The following is a 16,679-nucleotide window of genomic DNA, read 5'->3' as shown; positions in this document are numbered from 1 at the left end:
AAGATTGTACTTTAGCTCAGTGCTTGAGTGTCGATTGTTACTACGAGCATGACCAGATGTGCGATCGAAGTCGCTGGGCTTGTAGAAGCTGCTCCATGTCCCCGGGACGTTGTCTGAAGTCCTTTAGGAGAGCAGGAGGAATCAACCCAGGGTGCTCGTCTTCCTCCGCTCCTTACACTGATGCGTCTTCCACAGGCCCAGACTCGATTCAGTCGGCCCCTGGGGATACGGCTTCGCCGGCCGATTTCCCTGTGCGCCCTGAGGAGTGCACTCGCTCGCTGACGAGTGGCAACTGACAAGAGGCGGCTCTGCCCCTCCAGAGTTTTCTAGCTGTGAAGCAGCTGCAGCACGGTGGCCATGGAGCTCCGCCACAAAGCTGCACGGTGAAACAGCAGTGAGGCCGTCAGCACCGGCCGAGCGCGGCCTTGTTGGAATCTCCTGCCGCCGCCGACGCCCGAGAAGCCGGCGGCGAGACCGCCGGCGCCCTGGAGCAGCGCCGCCGCATGATCCATGCTATCAGGCAGGAAAACGACCAAGTCAGGGAGCATTGATGTAAAATCTGGACTGTACGTGCTTGATCCGACGGCTGCCAGGGACCCAGGGGGTGGACGACTCCTCTGCCCAGTTGCCATGCCAGAGCGCCGCCGCGTTCCCGCCGCTACTGCCCGTCCACCCGCTCCCCTGTCTCCACCAAGTGAGTGCCGCGGTCGAGGCTGGCTGTCGCCGTCGTTTCCGTGCGCGCTGGCTGCGGTTCAGCGCCTCCGTCCGATGCCCTCGACGTCGCGGCCGCGAAGGATTGCTTGAGGCGTCCAATCGTGCGGACGCAGGCGCGTCCTGGCGCCTTGCAGGGCTGGGCGACGGCGTCGCCAGCGACCTGCGCCGCGGCTCGTCGGAGTTCCGGCATGGCGAACGGCTAATATCGAGAGAGAATCGACTGGCGGTTGGTCACCATGTCGCCGAAGCATCCGGCTTCGATTTCTTCCAGATTATCTCTCCTGATCCTGCTGAATGCTGCGTTCGGATGGTTGTTTTGTTTGGCGGCCGGATGATCCACCGAATGGGGCCTTGGGGGGACAGACAGGTCGCCCACGGCATCAGTTAGCTGCTCTGTATCTGCTCGAGGAACAATATATGTGAGCAGACAGACATGGTGAAGCTCTGGACATTTCGACTGTTTATGTGAGCAGACAGACAGTGCCGCAGCAGCTAATCACAAACCAGTGCTGCTAGTTCTGCATCCCGGCATCTTTTCTTGGAATCCTGGGGGTGCGCGTTCGCGGACACTGCCGCCGGCTCGTGTACCTGCAGCTGCTTGGCGTCCCACAGCGACACCGCTCCCCACCACAGCAAGCTCGGAGGCCAAAGCAGCGGCGACTGTACCTCGGGCAGCGCGGTCACCGGAACCAGAAAACAGCCAAGTCAGATGGCGATCAGGTCCATTCCCGCCGCCCGTGGCCGATCGAACGGACGCCAGGGACCCAAGGGGTGGACGGTAAATGAAACACCGTCCACCCCCTGCGCTGCCGCTGGGCGGCGTCCTCGGCTCCGCGCGCCGCCTCGCGGGGCCGCCCATCCCCCGGCTTGCGGTGACCAAGGGACGCGCCGCAACTGTGTCCGGAGACGACGCCATCACGGTGGCTTTGTTCCCCGCCGAGCAGCCACGCAGACGTGGGCCTTCCTGTCGTGCTGACACTAAGACGACGCCGCCGCCGCGCGCCTCGCCGGCCCGATGGCGATAGCCTATAGCCTGACAAGCCCGATGTTCCGGTCGAGCAGCAACCACGCAAGAGCTCCGGTCGAGCCGTCGACGCCACAACCGGTCGTCTAACGCATGTGCGAATCCATGTCCATCAGAGAGAATTTTCGTTAACAAATCGTGTCTGGAGTCTGGTGTTACGAGCAGTAAGACTAAATCGTGTCCACTGCAATCAATGTTAACGTGCTGAGTGCTGACAAGAGGATCCCACAAGAAAAGGAGCAGACCGAGCCATTGACAGAGAAACGGCCGGCTGCCGGCGGTGCCAAACCGATCCTTATTCATGTACCAGTACGTATTGGCAAGACCTCACAATGCAAGCCACGGCGCTTTACTACGGTGGTCGGTGATGGAGTACCCTGCTAGCTGCTAGTTCCATGGCGGGAAGAAACGGCCCATGACAAGATTGGTCGTCACGGCGGCGCCTCGCCGCGGGAACCGGCGGCGCGCCGCGGACGCGAACGTTACGAGGGACACGCCGAGAAGCCACAGGAGGAGGCCGAGGAACGCGCGCGCGGCCGTGGCGGCGTTGCCAGCGGCGTCGGCCTGCCGGTTCCCCGTGCTTGATACGGCGGTGGCGGCGAGCGTGCCCCATCCCCACAGCATGAGCACGCGCCCGGCGTCGAGCAGGAGCATCCTGATCCCCTCCCCACCTCCACGTCCAGGGGCGCCCGCCTCGTCCGGCGGCAGCTCGCGCTGCAGGTAGTTGGGCAGCATCCCTTGTCGCGCCATGTGTTGCTACTACTCCTGCGTGTGGCCACTAGCTGGACTTGGTCGTCGTGTGGAAGTAGTAGTCAGGTAGATCAGTGGGAGTGTGGGGGCCTTTGCTACGTCGATCGTACTGGGCTCCAATTTATAGCAGGGGAGACGAAGGGTACCATGGGTCGAAGCCGTGGGCAAGGCATCATTCCACAATGCACGTTGCCATCAGAGTCCGACTCAGCTCGTTGTGTCGTCTGGTGAGCACCGGGGGCTGGTGAGTGTTGGTCAGTCTACTCTGAAGTTTCCGAACCACTTGGATGGCACCTGGAAGCTTTACAATCTGTATGCCTGTATCTATCCAGACGACACGACGACGGTGGTGGTCGTCTGAGCTTTGCCTTGCCTGAACGGCGACAGGCTTTGCCCGTGGGAGTGGGGATCCATCACACTGGTGGTGGTCGCGCGCGCTGGCGGCAAGGCAGCAACCACTCCGTTGTCCTCTTCTCAAGTTTCTTCGCCCGCCACCTCTGCTCCGACCGGCGACCGCTGGTCCCCTTTGGGATCACTTGCCCAGTCTGCACCCAAATCAAATCTTTTATACGCCCGTCACTGTCGTTGACATGCAATTCAAGGTCCCTATTATTTCCTTTCCTTTAATCCACCACAGGCTGTGGCTAAATTTACCGCGAAATTGTGTAGAGATCTTTCGGTGACCGCTGCTGTTAAGAAACCGTGTGCGTATGGACTCAGGGTATGTTTGGATCCACCAACTAAACTTTTATTGTCTAAATTTAGCCGCCAGTGATCCAAACGGTCTAGCTCTAAAGTTTAGCTATTTTAAGCTCGAGGATCCAAATATCTCAGCTAAAATTTAGCTGGAAAAATTTTAGTTGGCTAAAGTTTAGCTGGTTAAAATTTAGTTTTAAAATTTTAGTTAGGTGGATTCAAATATTTCTTAATTGCTACTATAAAGTTACGGAGCGTCGGAGCCTAGCTTAGCTGGCTACTAATCTACTCTTCTGAAAGCAGGCTTAGTTTGCTACGTGTCGAAACTGAACTGCAACCCGGATGGATCCTCCAGCTAAACTTAGCTAGCAAGTGCAGAGAAGCCATCCGATCGATCGACCACAACAGCGTCGACCGTTCTTGACTTCAGTCGAGTCGATACATATACCGGAGATTTGGACAGCCACGTCGTCTTCGGAGCTGCATCGGACAACGTGCTTTCCAACATGTGTGTGCATTTAAGAAACACGGCAAAGGAACAGCTGAGTGGTTCAGGGGCCAGTAACGTCCACATCGATCGGCAGCTGCGTTATATTATGTATATATATCCGTAGCTCTTTACGCCAAACCATTTCTTCAGATGATGCATGCAGCAACGACTACAACAGAATGACAAATTCAAAAGCAACCAGCAAAGGTGGCTGCGCAAATAGCGCGGGTAGCTATTTGTTCAAATATTTTTGGTTTCGTTGTCATTCTTTTGTTCAAATGGCATAGACCAACCAAGGTGTCACTTTTTTATCATCATAGTTGTGGTGGATGATGGATTCTTAACAAAAATAATACCTTATATATAAATATATTTTTTGCGCTTATTGAAGGTACTGTATTTTTGTCTTGGAATGTGAATTCCTGTTAAGAGTGTGTTTAGGTACGGTGATAAACTATTCTTAAGGTCAGAAGGTATGGGTGCGTTCGTCGTTTTGTGTAGTCCTTATCTAATAAAAACTGGTGATGAATACAGTCCGGCCCCACTAATTAACCAAATTACTATATCTAGCTAGTTATAATTGCCTTCTTTGTACAATCTTGTTCTGGCGGATGAATTATTCATTTGCCTTGTAGCGATAGTAGTGTTATTGGGTATTCAATTTTTGCCTCTTCCCACGATGGCCAACGATGTGAGTGATCGATGACATCGTAGAAGTTGAAGCCTTCCTCAATGCAAGCTCATTCTCATGTAACCGCGTGAATGCGTGATCACGATAATAGATAGATCGCATTGATTTATGTCTGTCAATTTTTCCTTTTGTTTTCATACTAATGAAGAGTTCATTCTATCCTATTCAACGTGAATTTAATTTCCATACAGAATTTGGGTCACAGTAATCCATATATATGCGACTGAAACAAGCCGAATCTTTTTCTCATTTTCATTTTTTATATATTCTTCTAATACATCTATCGGTTATCGGTTATAGCTTGCATCTATGCTTACAAACAATATAGATTTTCCCCCCCAATTTCCAAAGATTAGGCCTGAGCATTTTTCAAGTTAGGACAAAAAAAATACCCGACTAATTTCGGATCTAAACTTCGCACCTAGTCCTTTTCCATGGGCAACTTTCGAACCGAGCTGGGGCTTTCCGCTATTTTTTGGTTGAAAAATAATTAAATTATAATGTCGGACCATACTCTCAGCTGAATTTTCTTAGGCTTGATTTCTTTTGACCAATCCTAACCCTACAAAGGTGTGGACGAGGCAAGACCCAATAGGCACGAGCTCCAACATCGCAAAATATAGTAACGTGACTGTAAAGAAAAACATCAACGGAAGTCCTAGGTTCCTCCATTTCGTTTCCCAAGTGCCTTGTCCTTTAGTACACACCACCGTCTCCAAACATGGGCTGCATCCCGGCCCATGCACGCATTGAACAGTCTATCTGAAACAGATCCGTCCGCCCATTACGGAGCATCCAAGCCGAATTGGCCCCACTGGTGGCCGCACTAGTGCCGGGCCCCAAGAAAGGCCACCCAAATTAACTATTTCAATTATATTTATATTGAAAACTAATGGGCGGTCCGAATCCGGGCCAGAATATATGGCATGCATGATCAACCATGCCCAGTGTGCAGGCATGGGCCGCGAATTTCAGCCCGGAACAAATCGGTCCTTTTCTCAGCCCGGCCCGAGAAATACTTAGGTCCGCGTTACCATCCTTCTCCTCATTCCTAATCACAGCAGAACAGTCGGTTCAGGTCAAGGTAAATCCCACAGGTGAGGTTTATCAGGCCATTTTTTCAGCAGGATTGAAATCTGACAACACTTTCGTACCTTTTATTTTTTTTTGAACGATTTACCTTTTATTATCTTTTTGAAAAATCCGTAACTTTTATTAGTATTACACACATAGCCAAGCATGTGGAGCTCCACGACAGGACCTGTTTCAGTTTGCGCACGCAGTCCTTGGATGCATCGTACATTACTATTCATAGGGCAGCACACTGCAGGCTAGAATGCTGAGTACGCAAGCGGAGTGACAGCACAACTGTTCATACGAAGCTTTCGAGCAGGGCGTAAGCTCATTGACCAGCACACAAACTGACAGACGACAGACAGAGTCGGACACCCATGCATGCAATGCAACTTGATGAACAGAAAGCGATGGGGAGACATGGAGCCAATATAGCAACATTACTTCTAACTAAAAAATATAGCAATCTTACTTATAAACAAGCCGAATTAATGTGCTTCCTTGAGTGAAGCAGCTAGCTACCTCGCTTACCACCCAAGGCCGAACAGGTAGCGGTTGGTCGCCGTCGCGACGGCCGCGCCGACCCTTGCCGCTCTCGGGAACCGGTCGGCGGCAAGCGCCAGCGTCACCAGCGACACGCCGAGGAGGAAGACGGAGAACGCGACGAGGGAGCACGCCGGACCACCGGCCGCGTCGTCGGAGGGCGTGGCGGCGTGGATGATGACGACGGACCCGCCGGCCGAGACGAGCAGGGCGCCGGCGTTGACCAGGAGCCGCACGCGGCGGCCTGCGATCGCTTGCTGGCGGCGCTGCAGATGGATCGCTGCGGGCTGCAGGCCCGCCATTCCGGCCGTTAGAGGCGGTTTCTTGCTGGGTACCAGCAAAATCGAAAAGGAAAGAAAGAGGAAGGGCCAATTGCCAAGGAGAGGAGATGATTTGAGGCGGTGTGGAGGTGTGCAGGTCTTGGACTGCCCTGCAAATATATAGGGAGAGGCTGGTCACTGGTGTTATAGAACAGCAGGGAGGCTCTGGGTCGTCGATCGGACAGAAGTTTTTGTTCTCGTATCGGAGGTAAAGGTAAGGATAGATCAAAAGATCGACCGGCAAGCTTTTCAAAAAGGAACGACTAGCTAGCACTTAACAGAAAAAGTAGGAGTGGGATAGAAAGTCTCTCAAGATGCCACATGCATAGCCTTCTTTCTGAAAGAGGACACAAACGGAAGCGATGGCGTCGTTGGAATGTGCTGTGTAAATTAATGGACTTTGTTAGGCCCGTTAGAGTGCAACGGTACGTGAAGACGGAAGAATCTTGCTCTCAATGTTGGGGTGATTAAGATTAATACTGTGGTTTGGTGGTTCTTTCTAACGGTGAAATGGAGACGCCTCCCTCCTGAGTCATGCTCTCGGTGCCTTGGCTCTCTTGCTGCTACATGCTCCACCCCACACGTTATTTCTACCGGTGGTCGAATAGATGCAGTTTTCAAGTTGGATGTTCAAAAGTCAAAAACCGGACTTCGGATGACCCTCTTCCTTCTGTAAATTACGCTGCTGCCGTGGGCGGAGCAAAGAACTGAGGAAGTAACGAGAGCAACCTAGAGCCGATTTGTATTTCTGATGTGGCCTAGCCCAGCCCAACTGCCTGTTCGGCGGCGGCAACTAGGCCCCCTCGTGCGGCGACGGTATTACTGTACGGTGCTGTAATGTTCGAGTTGCATACGGTATCCGTTCTTGTTTTCTCGAACGTGTTTGAACACGTATTTCATTAAGAGAAAAAAAATATATATAGTATCCGTTTTTCCGTACGTCGTGGAGCCCGTGCTCTGCTGAACAATACACAATACCCGTACTAGAATTACCGGCTGTACTAAAATAAAAGGTTCCAGTCTGTTGTCAAATTTCAGTCATGGCTTCGGGCCCGGGCCTAATTGTATGTAGATGACAAAACTGGCCTTCGAGCAAGATTTGGGAATTGTTTTGGTTCCATAGAGGGAAATGGCACGGCCTGCCTCTTCGCCCCGGCCCGGCCCAGCCCAACCCAACCGCCGCAGCGCTGCCTTAGAAGAACACTTGGATTTCTCTTCGCTTCTCCTCCGTGTTCGTCCGTCGCGGTGCTACCTCCTGCGAGTACGCGATGCGGCAGGCCTTCTCCGCCTCCAAGCCGTCGCCGTCCGGGAGGGACAAGGGCAGGAGGAAGGGCGCCGCCGAGCAGCTGCTCACCGACCAGGCCCTCTCCCTCCGCGCCCGCCTCCACGGCGCCCTCGCCCTCGGCCTCACCAAGTAATCGCTGATTCCCCACGCTCCCCGACGGATTCATAGCGTATCTACTAGCAGCATATTTAGGAATTACCTCTTCTCCAGCACGCAAGCAAGCGTGCGCGCCAGTGATTTTAGGTAGCTCCCATAGCACCATTTACTCACTCAGGGAGAGCTTGGCGATCTAGCTTTGTATAAACTCACCCAATGTTCAGAACGAGAAAGGGTTGGACGTTGTGTTTTTATTGTACTGCTGTTTGGTAATTTCACACGGAACGTAGTTATCTTACAGCTTAGGGAGGCAGACAATAGAACCAAATTATAAGAGACAATAACAGAATTGAAGGGTTGCGTTTTTGCAGAGGGGTTTCTGTGTGTTCCTTGCCGTATTTTCAATCTTCTATGTACATGTCAGGTCTGATGGCCACGGTGCTAAAAAATGGCAGTCTACTGATGCTGGAATACAGTCTCATGTGCTCAAAGCGGTGGCTGCGTTTGTCGGTTCCCTATCAAATGAAGCACTTAGGCTCGCACCTGTAAAGGTAAGATCCCTGCAGTTCGGTTTGATTTACTGTGCCTTCTTAGCTGTGCTAAGCTCTAACCAGCAATTTCACTCTATTTATTATATTCCTAAATGCATTTGTGGTATATTCTTCCCGAACATTATGTATAAACGCGAACATACGATTTTAACCAAAACTATTTGTTAACCAGGAGTCAATTTCAGATATACTTCTAGCACTGGAAGGTATTCTCAAGACACACAACGTTTCAGTGCTGATCCAAGCAGCAGATGTGAGCTTAAGGTTGGTTTCCAGTATAGGAAATTCTGTTCGCCAGTACCCAATTTTGGAAATGGTTTCATCCCTGTCGTGCCAGTTGTCTGCAGACCAGCTGCGTATAGCCGTACCATGTGCAAGTGCACTGACCTGTATACTGAATAGCCTAGTTACAGCGAGAACTTCAACTCAGGCAGAAATTTGGGAGGCTCTGGAGAAAACCAATGCAGTTGCAAGTGTTATTTCAGCTCTGCAGAATTACACCCATGATGTTCATCCCCTGAACTATCTGACGGAGATGATATCTTTGCTAAGGAGTATTCTGTGGATTTGGCCCTCCTCAAGATACCATGTATGGAGTAACTGCAACTTGATGGCGAAGCTGGCACAATACTGTCTTAGTGCTGAAACAACAGTTGCTGCGAAAATTCTTAAGCTGTATGCTGCTTTAGGTACTTCTGTGGTAATTCTCCTCTTTAACTTCTGTGTCAGGATTCACAAAGATATTTTTTTCTTCTTTGGTTTACTTGTGCATACCTGAGATCTTGTTACTGTAATTCAGCTTTATGTGGCAATGGAGTGATGGTCCTTCTTAAGGATGAAGAGTTGATCCCTAAAATTTGTGACCTTATGGGAAAATCTCATCCTAGTGTTACTAGGATCGAAGCATTGAAGCTCTGTCAGGTTCTTCTGGTAAGATTTATATCAACAGAAATATGATGGTTTACTGGCTTATCTACTATGTTTATGTTGCTTTTTTTTAAAAAAAAACAAACTGAAAGTAGCTTGGTTGCCTACAGAGATCTCCAAGGGGCTGCAATCAGTTAATAACTTCACATTATCATCCTATCGTTCAAGGCATAATCAATGCAATGTCTGAAATTGATGAAAAATCATTAGTAACAGAGGGCTGCCGTACTGCATTACTGGCCCTTCGTTATCATGGGAATCATCATAGATGCTTCTGGTCTAATTCTATTGATGAAGTATTATATAAGATTCTTGCTGGGAGCTGCAGCTCTGAACATCAAACCCATCAGATGTTGTGCCATGGTGAGCTGTTCAACAAAGATTCCAAAGACATTATGAATATAGATCCCTACGTATGGGATATACTTGGATATCTATCAGTACATTGCAATAACGAGTATCTGTCTGTAAGAAAACGGAAAAACAATTTCTTGCAGGCACTGATATCTTGTGCTTGGTAGGTACTAGGTACTATCCTGTTCGAGTTCTACTTTTCTGATATGCTACTTCAGTACCACAAGGTACTTACATGTTCAAGTTGAATTCTGATTTACTCTATCTCCTGCTTCTTTGTGCAGCTCACTAGCAACAGATATAACACAGAGAAACAGCTCCACAAAATTTTCCAAAGAGGAGCTGGAGCCAGCTTTGAGGGCAATTCTTATGATGCTCCTCTCTCCTAGCCAATACATTTTTTCTGAGGCAAGTTCTAAATTTCTGGAAGTTGTTCTGCCATTAGGTGATGAATGTATGAACATTCTCTTGTCGTCATTAGAATCTAATGTTATCAGAAATCTTACCGCATCTTTCGACTGTGTGAAAATTATGAACAACCTCATGAATCTAGCATGCTTGGTAATAGTGCAATCTAACCATAGTTTGAACAAGAGGAGTGTTGTAGGTGTACTATCCACCATTATAAAGGAATGTCTGCACAATCGTTTGTACATTACGAGGTCAAACAATGCTTCACATCTGCAATTTTGTTTTGATGGAGGTTCATGTTGCTATCTCGCTGAAGAATGGGAGGGTGAAAATGTTATCCTATTTTATGGTCTCGTGGTGTTGTATAATGTGCTGAGGAGAGTCAGCCTTGTTTGTATTCACTGTGAAAAGAATTTGGATGGGGGGATTGTGTGCCATGATTGCAGAGAGTACTACAATGAAGGTTTAATAAGAGTCCTTGAGCATGCGTTGGGTCAAAACTTGAGCCCAGGACCCAAGTCCTACATTGCACATATACTGAGTTTGTTTGGGCTTTGTGGGTTTCCAAGCAAGTTGGGAGCAAAGATGAGAAGTGCATTATGTGATAATGAGCTAGTTGATCTGGAACTGTTGCTTGCAGACAGTGAACCTCTTAGTGCTCATGCAGCTATCCTATCAGTAAGATGTTCTAAACTTTTGCCATCTGGAAAATCCCTTGTCCATGATGGGAAAATAACTTATGAAGGGAGCAGAAGATCACTTTATCATGTCCGAATGTCTGATCGTGTAGACAGTCATGCTCTGAAGAAAATTTTGGAATATGCATACGCTGGTTTTGTCACGGTAGATGCTGACACTGTTAAGCCTGTAAAGACACTTGCAAAGTTTTGTCACTTGAAATCACTGCAAGAGATGCTTCAGAGAGAGCAACCCAGATGGAGCTCTGACTGTCCCAGATATGATCTTACTGCAGCAGTTGAACCAGCTGAACATTCATTCTCGTAAGTACCTAAAATGGTTACATTTTTTTTACTGATTCTAACCTGCTGCTTAAGAGGTCACAACGTATAACTTGCACTGATACTCAAAAAAAAAACGTATAACTTGCACTGGCTAGTTTTGCTAACTTTTGATGTACTTGATTCATGCTACTACCAGGGACATAATTCTGGAGGCGCAATCAAATGAAAAAATGGAGTGCCACCACGGTTCATGCGAACTATCAACTCCACACGTCCATAGCCATAAAATTGTTTTGAGCATGACCTGCGATTACCTTCGCGCATTATTTCAATCTGGGATGCACGAGAGGTTATCCCTTTGTTTCTCGATATCTCTCAAGTAGAGAAGTTCATGTATTCTCAAACCAAACTGCTTTAGAACTTCCATACTGCAGTATTTCATTACCACACTCCTATATGTTTCATAAGTTTGATGATGAGATCCATGCCTGCAGCTTTGCAGAGGCTATCAGAGTTCCGGTCAGGTGGGGAGCCCTGGATAAACTAGTCCAGTGGTTCTACAAAGGGGAGCTTCCCAGAATCGCCCCTGATTGCCGATGGAAGAACATGAACGCGGAAGAGCAATTGTCCCACCTAAAACCCTACGTGGAGTTGTCATCCCTGGCTGAGTTCTGGTTCCTGGAGGGGGTGAAGGAAGAGAGCCTTGAAGTGGTGGCCGCCTGCCTGAACTCCAGCACCAACGCCTCCCTCGAGTTCATCGGCTTTGCAGCCAACTTGGGGCAGTGGGACCTGGTGGAGGCCGCCATCGGCAGCGTGGCGCACCTGTACCCGAGGCTGCGGGACTCGGGTCAGCTGGAGCAGCTCGACGAGGACGTGCTCAACATGCTGCGGGCAGAGTACGTTCGGTACTCGCAGCACCGCGGTGGAAGTTACTGAGTCCCGAGTGGTGTGATGTACACTGTAATCATGCGGTATGTTCTGTCGCGGTACACGAGGTCAGCACGGTAGTTTTGGGAGTGTACGTTTTTGTCACTCTGTGTACAGTATGTTAGTAGTAAACGTAAAATGGCCATCTTTTTGTGGTGATGTACACACTTCTGTGCCCAGGCTGATGCCGGCGATCTGGGTGTCTCAATTCACAAGAGCTAGCCGTGCCTGAACCCTGAAACTTCGCCTCGTCGTCGTGCGTTACGCTTTGTTGAGGTAGACGAGATCCGGCCAGCTCGGTCGTTCGGGACTGACGACACTGCACGCTTAATTTTGTCACCGAGCACGTACAGTGTTTCATGGACCCGTGAAATGATGGGCATCTCGTTGGAGCACAGTTGCGTTGTCTCCACGTTGGTGAATGGCGAACGCATGTGTCGTGCTGTTGTACTGACTACTACCGATTACCTGAGCCCTGCGTAGCTCATCTCCGTCGGCGTCCCAGCTCATTGGATCAGACCCCCTGAACCTGAACCCTGCTGCGCAGATCTGAGGATCCCGCGGCCAAGTGGCACTGACGAGCCCAGCTCAGCGCCCCGCTCTAGCTCGCCACCCGCATCCACATCACGCGCAACGGACGCCGCTGCCGCTGATCCGTTACCACTCGCTCCGCGACAGGAATTGGTAGCTACCAGCACTTGCTTCTCCTCCCTGTTGCTCCGAAACAAACCCAACGGGCCAAAACAAACCTCTCTCATGGCGTCCACCATTGCCAGTTGCTTCCAAGAAATCCAAAAGAAAAAAGAAAACACAGCAGCAGCAGCAGCAACATGGGTGGGAGCAGGACGATCAGCAGCAGCGGCGAGTAGTCTAGCAGAGGGCAGTACAGGCTGTCCATGTCCAAGCCCCTCCGCTAGCGTCCAAACTAGCGTTCAATAAACAAGCCCGTCAGCAGTAGCCCCGGCGACATAATTGCGCTTATATACGAAATAAAGATGAGATTTTCATTGATTGTTTAGTTAACGAGGCATTCTTTTTCTTGTCTCTTTTTTAATGGCAGGCCGTCAGGGGCGCTGCCTCCCGGCGGTGGGGCAGGAAGTCACGGCGCCGGACGGTGGCATGCAGCCGTCAGCCGGCCGTCGCGTCGCGGCCGCATGCCGCAACGGCCGCCCGGCGAGGCCGGCAGCGGCGTACGCTGCAGGTGCTGCTGGGTGGAGGCAGGGAAAGACGAGCGTTCAGGTTTTCAGGCTCAGCACAGGCTCTGAATCTGAATCTCTGAGCTCGGTCCTCTTCGCTCTCTGGGCTCTCACTCTCTCATCCATCGCTCACGCAGTCACGCGCTCGCAGGCAGCAGGTGCGGTGGTCTTTATGGAGGCTCAGCTTTTCTTCAGGCCATCATGGGGTACGCCTTGGTGCCTGTCACTCTGTCAGCCGTCACACTACATGCCAAGCTGTACATTTCAGCGGCCTTTCTCAGCTACCGAGCGCTGAGATCGAGCGCACGTTCCGTGAATCAGTTTGGCCGTTGCTCCCGTTTCGTTTGAGCCTGCATACGTGTTTGGTCAGACAGATAGCTTGATTTGCCAGAACGTAACCACCAATTTGCGTATGAGTAATCGCATTTGCCGTGAGCACCATCCTACGGCTACGCTGACCTTACCCTTTTCTCAATGATCCACAGACCACAGTGTAGATCCGTGGCGTGCCATCAATGATTCGGTTTCCATGGGCGTCCACAGCTGCGCTACCACGCTACACTCATGGCAATGGCAATCCTGCTGCTGCCGTCGTAGGCCCCGGCCCATGCTCCCATTAAGCCGCGCAGCAAGTGGCCTGCAGCGCCACTGCACACAAGGAGACGGCGAGAGGGCCGCTCGCGCCCGCGCCCACGCAGCCCTGTCCAGCGCCCGGTGGCTACGTCCGCCGCAGCGGCGCCGGCCGGGACCGGCGGGTGAGGGCGCAGCCGGAGCAAGCGGCCAACGGTAGGATCAGTTCGTCGCCATCATCGCCCCACGCCCACACGCGCTGGCACGCAGTTAGCTAACGCGAGGGGCGCGCGCCAACAAAGTGCGAGGTTGGGGCAGGGGGCCAAAAGCTGCGTTGCCGTGGCGCGCGGCAGGCGCGGCAGGGCTCTGAGCTCTGCGCCCGGCGCGCGGCCGGCGTCCGCATATGCTGGGCCTGCGCAGCCACGGCCAGGCGGAGGGCACGGGGTCCCCGCTGCCCGAGTGCTCGGCCAGTCGGCCTCGACGGCACCCGGGTGCCGTGCGAGGACGCCACCAGGCCGACGGCGCCGTGGCGGCAACGGGCGGTAACCCGCCTGCCGTGCCGCGCCGATCGCGGTGACGCCTTTGCCTTGAGTAAAAAAAGAGGGCTGGCGGGGCGCGCCACCATTGCTGGCCATGCATGCCTCTGCCGCCGCGCGAATATTTAGAGGCGGGCACATGCGGCACAGTGCCCGGATCCAGAACAGATCAAGCCGTCGCCGGCCCGCCGGTCTGGCCGGACCGCCGGCCCGGTCCGCCACGCTCCGCGGACCGGCATCTACTGGCACTCTGGCATGGCAACATGTGCTGACTCCGATGCAGATAGCCACGGACACTGAGGCCGCGACTGCGACCGCGTGGCCGGATTTCCGTCGCTCTGCCCTAGAAATGCTGCCATCATTTTGCTTGCATGTCCTGTTCAAACTTCAAACCAAACCACCGAATGGAACAGTAACCGTTTGAAACAGTTCTGAGAAAATTTTCCACCTTTTTTTCGCGTTGCATTGAACCAAATCGATCGGAAGAGCAGCAGTACAAAACTCGAATTTTTACAGTCGAGCAAAAAAGAGGAAGAAAAGGACAGTCAATTGATTAGACCCCTCACCATCTCGTCGTTTCCAAAGAACAAACAAAATCAGTTAAACCCAACACCAACCACCCGAGCCATCCTCTCATCCATCATGATGGCGCCAACGGGACAGGCAAGGTCAAACGGGGTCAAATCAGCCGGAGGATCTCGGCAGCTCGCCGCTCCACCCTTGCGCCTTCCGCCCCAGCGCCGACCGGGACCTCGCGGCGGCGGCCGCAGCAGCAGCCGAGGCGTCCTTGGCCGTGGTGGAGTCCTTCTTGTCCTTGAAGAAGCCGAACACGGGGCGGGAGCACACGGGGACGTTGAGCACCACGGGCGCCACGCGGACGCCGGAGGAGTAGGACCGGTCCACCGCGCGGGACCGGGACTTGGAGGCCGCGTGGAAGCTGCAGGGGGAGCTGGAGCTGCGCTCCAGGCCCTGGAACACGATCTTGCCGGAGGAGTTCATGCGCGGGGAGTCCACGGAGAGGCAGCGCGGGGGAGGGGGCGGCGAAGGGCGGCGCCGCGCGGGGCTGCGGCCGGCGCGGGTGGAGCCGGAGGTGGAGTGGCGGTGGTGGGAGGAGCGGACGAGCCGGATGCGGGGCGGGTTGGGGTCGGCGGCGGAGTCGAGGGAGAGGCGGGGCACGTCGTCGTGCTCGTGGCCGGAGGAGGAGGACGACGAGGAGAGCGAGAAGCGGGAGGACGCGAGGGAGAGCGACGCCTCCGAGTCGGAGCTGTCGCGGAGCAGCGGCGCCGACGCGAGGTCCGTCGCCGAGGCCCCCGACGCGCGCCCGGTGTTCCGCTGGAGCAGGAGCTTGAGCGACCTCGCCGCCGCGGAGTTCGCCGCCCTCGCCGCAGGGGTCCTCGCAGCCGCGACCGGCGACGGCGAGGGCTTCGCGCTGGGGCTCTGCGCGGCCGCGGCCCTCTTGAGCCCGAGCAGCTCGCGCCACCGGCTGGAGCAGCTGGGCGCCTTGGGCGAGAACACGTAGGGGTCGGCGGTCCCGTCGGCCGCTGCGACCGCCGCGGCGCGGAGGGGCTTGACCGGCCCCGCGGGCGCCGGCATTGCCGCCTCCGCCCGCGCCGGCGCCGGGGGCGCCGCCGCCGCGGCCTCCGGATCCGGCAGAGGCGCGGCCGCCTTCCGCAGCGGCAGCAGCTTCCCGTCCGCGAACAGCTCGTCCGCGGGGAGCATGGTGGCGGACCCGCCGAGGCTGAACTCGAAGTCGATGAAGTCCTTGGAGATCGCCGGCTCCGGCGTGGCCACGGCCATGGCGGCGACGGCCGCGGGGGACGACACGGCGGCGGGCTCCATTACGTCCGCGCCCTGCGCGTCGTGGCTGAAGGACACGCGCGGGCTGAGCCACCCGTACGCGGGCGCGGCGGCGGGCGGGAGGTTACTCGCGACGGCGGAGGCCATGGACCGCGGCGGCGGCCACGCGCATCAAAGTCCGAGCACACCACGCACTACACACGCAGTGTGGTGCGGCCGGCACTCACTCTCTTGCTGACGCGCTGCCGGTACGGCGGTAGCTGAACGGATCCAGTGGCGGTGGCGGTGGCGTTGGTGGGCGGGGAGCAGAGCAGGCGGAGCCTGGGAGACCGGGAGCGGTGTGGGAGACGGGTAACGGTGGTAAAGGCGCGTATATATAAGCGGGTAAGGGTAAAATGGCCTGGCTGGCTGGCAGGCCGGCCGGCCGGTTCGAGGAAGCGGAGGCGGAGGGAAAGGGCGGCCCTTGAGCTGGGCGGGCGACGCGTGAAAGGGGCGCTCCGGGTGCGCGCAGAGGCAGCGGTAGGGGGAGCTCGTCGGTTTCCGGCCGTGGTTTATTTTTGTAACGGCACCGGCCACGGGCTACAGCTACGGGACAGAGGGGATTGGCAGCGAAACCGTGGCGATGCCAAGTGGTTTTGTGCTGCAGCTGGAGTTGCGAGCTGATCTGAACATCTATCTGATCAGAGTGGAATCTCTCCAGTGCGAGATCGATGCACTGTTTTCGTGCTCTTCGGTGATCCATGGGTTGGAGATGAGATCGCAGCT

The 16,679-nt window shown here is 53.8% G+C and overlaps 3 protein-coding genes across 4 annotated transcripts; 1 reads left to right on the top strand and 2 right to left on the bottom strand.

Moving 5' to 3' along the window:
* Positions 1-5,553: 5,553 nt before the first annotated feature.
* Positions 5,554-6,378, bottom strand: LOC112891075. The gene has a single exon (XM_025957977.1). The coding sequence runs from the start codon at positions 6,282-6,284 to the stop codon at positions 5,967-5,969; it is 318 nt and encodes a 105-aa protein (XP_025813762.1). The 5' UTR covers positions 6,285-6,378; the 3' UTR covers positions 5,554-5,966.
* Positions 6,379-7,544: 1,166 nt separating this feature from the next.
* On the top strand, positions 7,545-12,056 carry LOC112889597 (BTB/POZ domain-containing protein At1g04390). 2 transcript variants are annotated; one of them, XM_025956319.1, is made up of 9 exons: positions 7,545-7,716; positions 8,108-8,234; positions 8,407-8,923; positions 9,034-9,164; positions 9,272-9,524; positions 9,683-9,689; positions 9,800-10,927; positions 11,085-11,237; positions 11,383-12,056. In XM_025956319.1, the coding sequence occupies exons 1-9, from the start codon at positions 7,571-7,573 to the stop codon at positions 11,822-11,824; spliced, it is 2,904 nt and encodes a 967-aa protein (XP_025812104.1). In that variant the 5' UTR covers positions 7,545-7,570; the 3' UTR covers positions 11,825-12,056. The 2 variants fall into 2 exon arrangements, with proteins under 2 accessions (XP_025812104.1, XP_025812102.1); XM_025956317.1 differs by lacking the exon at positions 9,683-9,689 and having other exon boundaries at positions 9,272-9,678.
* A 2,490-nt stretch (positions 12,057-14,546) lies between these two features.
* On the bottom strand, positions 14,547-16,246 carry LOC112890195 (nucleolar and coiled-body phosphoprotein 1-like). The gene has a single exon (XM_025957073.1). The coding sequence runs from the start codon at positions 16,059-16,061 to the stop codon at positions 14,802-14,804; it is 1,260 nt and encodes a 419-aa protein (XP_025812858.1). The 5' UTR covers positions 16,062-16,246; the 3' UTR covers positions 14,547-14,801.
* Positions 16,247-16,679: the final 433 nt, after the last annotated feature.

This window comes from Panicum hallii, chromosome 4 (genome assembly GCF_002211085.1).
Source record: "Panicum hallii strain FIL2 chromosome 4, PHallii_v3.1, whole genome shotgun sequence".
Lineage (NCBI taxonomy): Eukaryota > Viridiplantae > Streptophyta > Magnoliopsida > Poales > Poaceae > Panicum > Panicum hallii.
Note: the sequence above shows the minus strand (reverse complement) of the source record. Positions and strands in the feature narration are given on the sequence as shown.

Excerpts from the sequence above, each read along its gene's own strand:
- LOC112891075 (XM_025957977.1), bottom strand. The coding sequence starts at position 6,284 with ATGGCGGGCCTGCAGCCCGCAGCGATCCATCTGCAGCGCCGCCAGCAA.
- LOC112889597 (XM_025956317.1), top strand. The coding sequence starts at position 7,571 with ATGCGGCAGGCCTTCTCCGCCTCCAAGCCGTCGCCGTCCGGGAGGGAC. Across the intron at positions 8,235-8,406 it reads TTAGGCTCGCACCTGTAAAG|GAGTCAATTTCAGATATACT; the intron begins GTAAGATCCCTG and ends TTTGTTAACCAG. Across the intron at positions 11,238-11,382 it reads CAATCTGGGATGCACGAGAG|CTTTGCAGAGGCTATCAGAG; the intron begins GTTATCCCTTTG and ends CCATGCCTGCAG.
- LOC112890195 (XM_025957073.1), bottom strand. The coding sequence starts at position 16,061 with ATGGCCTCCGCCGTCGCGAGTAACCTCCCGCCCGCCGCCGCGCCCGCG.